Source organism: Octopus bimaculoides, chromosome 7 (genome assembly GCF_001194135.2).
Source record: "Octopus bimaculoides isolate UCB-OBI-ISO-001 chromosome 7, ASM119413v2, whole genome shotgun sequence".
Lineage (NCBI taxonomy): Eukaryota > Metazoa > Mollusca > Cephalopoda > Octopoda > Octopodidae > Octopus > Octopus bimaculoides.
This window is the reverse complement of record NC_068987.1, coordinates 74189422-74193838: the sequence shown is the minus strand read 5'-3', so window position 1 is coordinate 74193838 and position 4417 is coordinate 74189422. Positions and strand designations below refer to the sequence as shown.

Sequence of the window (4417 nt, the reverse complement as noted above, 5' to 3'; positions counted from 1 at the left end):
CATTATTATTTCTCCCTGGTGGCAAATAAAAGAAATCAGTATTATTATTAGGAAGGCAGCAAGCTGATAGAACCATTAGCATGTTGGATGAAATGCTTAGCGGTATTTTGCCCTTCACTACATTCTGAGTTCAAATTTCATCGAGGTCGACTTTGCCTTTCATTTTTTTGGGCTCAATAAATTAAGTACCAGTGAAACACAGTGGTCGATGTAATCGACTATCCTCTTCCCCAAAATTTAAAGCCTTGTGCCTATAATAGAAAGGATTATTATTATTGTTATTATTATTATTATTATTATTATTATTGACAAGGTTGACTTTGCAATTTATCCTTTTGAAGTTGATGAAAAAGGAGCAGTTGCAAACATACAGATGTAAACTCTCTGTCCCTTAAAACTTTCAGTATATGTAATCTTCATAGCGTAATCATCACTATAGTGAGGAGTGGATATGATGAGTTACAAACATGGGCATTGATGGCAGAGATGAGAGGGTCTTCAGGAAAATAGGCATTCAGTGGACATACAGTGGTAAGGGATGATACTGGAAGTGTGAGATGGGTGGAAAGGGGAATGGTTCCAAGAAGTGGGATTGCTGGTGGCACAAAAATGGGAAAGGAATCTGTGCAATTCTGTTCTCTTCATGATTTTTCTGAAAATTTTAGAATTAATTCTGAAAATTTAAAAATTGAGTTGGTGTTGTCCTTATATCTTAGCTCATGAGTTCTGATGAAATGAAGAGCAATGTTGAACACCTGAATGCCCTGCATGTGAGCCTGGAAGCAGCACAGAAGGAACTTGATGAAATGAATACTGAGGAACAGCTTCTGCAATTTGAGACAAGTATTTTCCCCATCCTGCCATTGATGTTCCAACTGAAAGAGCCTTATGACAAGTTGTGGACAACTGCTTATAATTTCAACCAGAAGCAAGAAATCTGGATGAATGGTAAGATGAATGAAGCACAGAGGAGAGGATGTGTTGGCTTTCTTTCATGTACCATACTAATTTCTGTCAATAGGGCTTAATTTTGTTGTTAAGCTCCAAGTTGGCCATGATAAAGCAAACCTTTGAAAAAAAATATTCTTGTCTTGGCTAGAACTACACTATCCTGTGTCTTTCTTTTTTAAGATATTAGAGATATTTGGTTGCTATTTCTAGCAGACCAAGCATATTGTTGTTATTATTGTTGTTATTATTCTTGGCAAAATTGGAGTGGTAGGTGGAATAGAGACTTTCAGTATTTAAGGATGTTCCTTTACAATTTAAGTTTATGCCCTTATCTTTGTCATCCTTCTGGGATCTATGAAATATGAAATGTGATCAGTTAAAAAAAATTACACCATCTTTACATGTTACTTGCCTTAATTCAATGTAAAAAACTATTGTTAGCGAATAAGGGCAAGTAGTTTTCTCCTGTCTGTTAGCTGTAGCAAAGTGGGTAGAATGTTGGGCAAAACTAAAAGTACTAAGGAGAGGGCAATCTCAATATATTTTTCAGTTACCACTTCAAGTGGAAGACGAGCTTAGAAAATGTATAGAAGTGTTGCAGGTTAACAAAGATGATCAATGGAAAACATGCATTGATGTATTTAGAGTTAACAAGAACAGTTAAGGTTAATGAGTTAAGATTAAACAGATATGTTAACATATCTCTTTACTTTATTCTTTTACTCTTTTACTTGTTTCGGTCATTTGACTGTGGCCATGCTGGAGCACCGCCTTTTAGTCAAGCTAATCGACCCCAGGACTTATTCTTTGTAAGCCTAGTACTTATTCTATCGGTCTCTTTTGCCGAACCAAAGCTATAGTAGAAGACACTTGCCCAAGGTGCCATGCAGTGGGACTGAACCCGGAACCATGTGGTTGGTAAGCAAGCTACTTACCACACAGCCACTCCTACGTCTATATCTGTTTAATGTTAACAAATAAAATATGTTTAATTTAACAAAAAGTTCAGAGTTAAGAAATGCTGCATAGAATACATCTAAGACTATTTTTACAGAGAATTTGTCCATGTCATAGGAATGGTGAGGTACAATCCCAGTGGCTCCAATTACAAATAGGATGACAGACATATTCTCTAATTGTTATAAAACTTTCAGTTGATGACATTAGCTTTTCAGCTCACTTTTATGTGAATATAATCATGAGAAACTTATGTATATTTGAACGTGTATACACACACCAATATATATGTATACCCAGACATATAATCACACACATACATTATTATATATTTACACACAGAGATAAATATATGTAATTTCTCTGAAGCATGGCAGGTACACCTTTTTTGTGAAAAAAATAAAACTTGAAAGTTATCATGTGTTTTCCACTATGCTAGTTGATACTCTCAGGGTGGTTCAGGTGAAGTGCATAGTGTTATATAGTACAATAATACCCATCTGTAAGGGACTAGGTAAGTGGTCATTGTCTGATGATTTCATTCAGTGACAGATATGAGCACTCTGTTGATTTTCCCACTGTTTTTTTTTCCTGAAAACAGGCATTTAGCATACATCTCCATGGTACTGTCTGATCATATGGATGGGGCTTTGATAAATATAAATATATTTTTTCTAGGAATTACATTTCCAAAATCAGAGCATCTTCCATGATGCAGCATCTACCTTGCCATGAAATATGTTAATTAAGCAGTTCACCATTACATGTAGAACATGTATCCTACCTTGTTACATTATCTTCCATATATTCCTAGGACCATTCTTGGAATTGAATGCTGAAACTATTGAGAGTGAGGTCGGTGATATGTGGCGTACCATGTATAAATTAACTAAAGTCCTCAGTGACCAACCTGGACCACGACGAATAGCTGACAGTGTTCGTAGTAAACTGGACAAGTTCAAAGCTCACCTGCCACTTCTGCAAGTAATATGTAATCCTGGTATGCAGGAAAGGCATTGGAAACAGGTAGGGAAACTATTTTTGTTTGATGTTTATTGAAGCAGCAGGTTAAACTAAGGTGTGTATAAATCGGGGTTATTATTTCATGATAAGGGTATTTACATTTGTTTGATATATATATATATATATATATATATATATATATATATATATATATATATATTTGAGAAGGGCATCAGGTTAAAATAAAGTGCATTTGTGTATTGTCTTTAGTGTTATTATTTCTATCTCCACTTTTTTCCATACTGGCATGGGTTAGATGATTTATTTCTTAACATGAGTACTGTAACTATTTTGATACATATTAATGGGTGGGGTAGCAGGTCAAACTAATGTGTGTGGATGCATCAGAAATACTATTTCCTAATAAGGGCTCTGTGTGTATTTGATATATGTGAAATTTATGCTTTTAACTTTTTATTCTAGACATGTTGCTCTGGGTGATCATTTTAGCTGATTCTGTATATACATGCAAATTTGTTCTACAAGAATTTACTGCATTATAATAATGGATTAGAGTTTAACGATGTGTTATCAACTGAGCTGTTAATTACCATGGATTTATTCTCTGGTGCTTATACATCAGTTCTAAACATAGAAATGATTATATGCATCTAAAGTTGAATAGATGCTATACTGCAATAAACAAACCTACTGGTCCCCTTTAAGCCTGAAAATTAACAGCAGAGAGTGTACTCCTTCAGGTAAAATAAAAATCTTGGTGTTTACATTGAGGATGAGGATGATGATGAGGAGGGCTAATCACTCATTTGTAATCAGCTATATAATCATCAATATTCTAAATGATTGTTTGTCATAGGGTGGAAAGTGAGGTGAAGATTGCAAAAGTGACAGACAGATACCCATGTTTAATAACATTAAGGCAGTTTTAAACTGTTTGAACTTGTTCAACACCATGGTGAAGAATGAAAAATTATATGGATGTACATTCTATTTTGTCTTCTCTTTAATGAAGAGATGGAGAGAAACAAAAAATATTTACTACTTTTTTGTTTGTGGCGGGGCTAATGTTCATTTGTTTATTTGTTCATTTGAAAACCACTGGCTCTAAAAGTAATCTATTGTTATTTGCAGGTCAGCGAGGTTGTAGGTTTTCCTGTAGAGCCAACAGCACAAACATCCTTATTTGATATGCTTAATACTGGATTTTCGGACCACCTCAGCAAGTAAGTTCATTTTTGTTTTCCCCTGATAATAGTTATGTAGTGTTAATGGTAAACTGCTGCTTGTGGTGTAGTGGAATTGTACTGATAGTTACCTGTTATCCCTGATAAAACAGACCTGTGATGAGTGGTGTTTCAGTATTAATGGCTGTTCTTTATTCAGTCATAGTGTTTCTAGGACTACATTATCCTATGTGTAAATAAGAAATATATACTAAAAGCTATATAGAATTAGAAGGTACAAATTAAAACTATTAAATTAATAATGCTCTGTCTTTCTTCCTTTTTCACACTCTGTGTATATA

The 4417-nt window shown here is 34.5% G+C and overlaps 2 protein-coding genes across 4 annotated transcripts in view; both read left to right on the top strand.

Annotated features, from left to right (window-relative positions):
- Positions 1-685, top strand: part of LOC106878143 (dynein axonemal heavy chain 3-like) — a 37710-nt gene extending 37025 nt beyond the window's left edge. The window contains exon 16 of the mRNA XM_014927263.2: positions 666-685. Coding sequence (XP_014782749.1) covers positions 666-685 — 20 coding nt within the window. The remainder of the gene's footprint in view (positions 1-665) is intronic.
- Positions 686-720: 35 nt separating this feature from the next.
- The window catches only part of LOC106876428 (dynein axonemal heavy chain 3), a 158633-nt gene continuing 154936 nt past the window's right edge, over positions 721-4417 (top strand). For all 3 annotated transcript variants that reach the window (XM_052969758.1, XM_052969757.1, XM_052969759.1), the window contains exons 1-3: positions 721-948; positions 2723-2934; positions 4024-4115. In XM_052969758.1, the coding sequence (XP_052825718.1) occupies positions 735-948; positions 2723-2934; positions 4024-4115 (518 nt within the window). In that variant the 5' untranslated portion in view covers positions 721-734. The remainder of the gene's footprint in view (positions 949-2722; positions 2935-4023; positions 4116-4417) is intronic.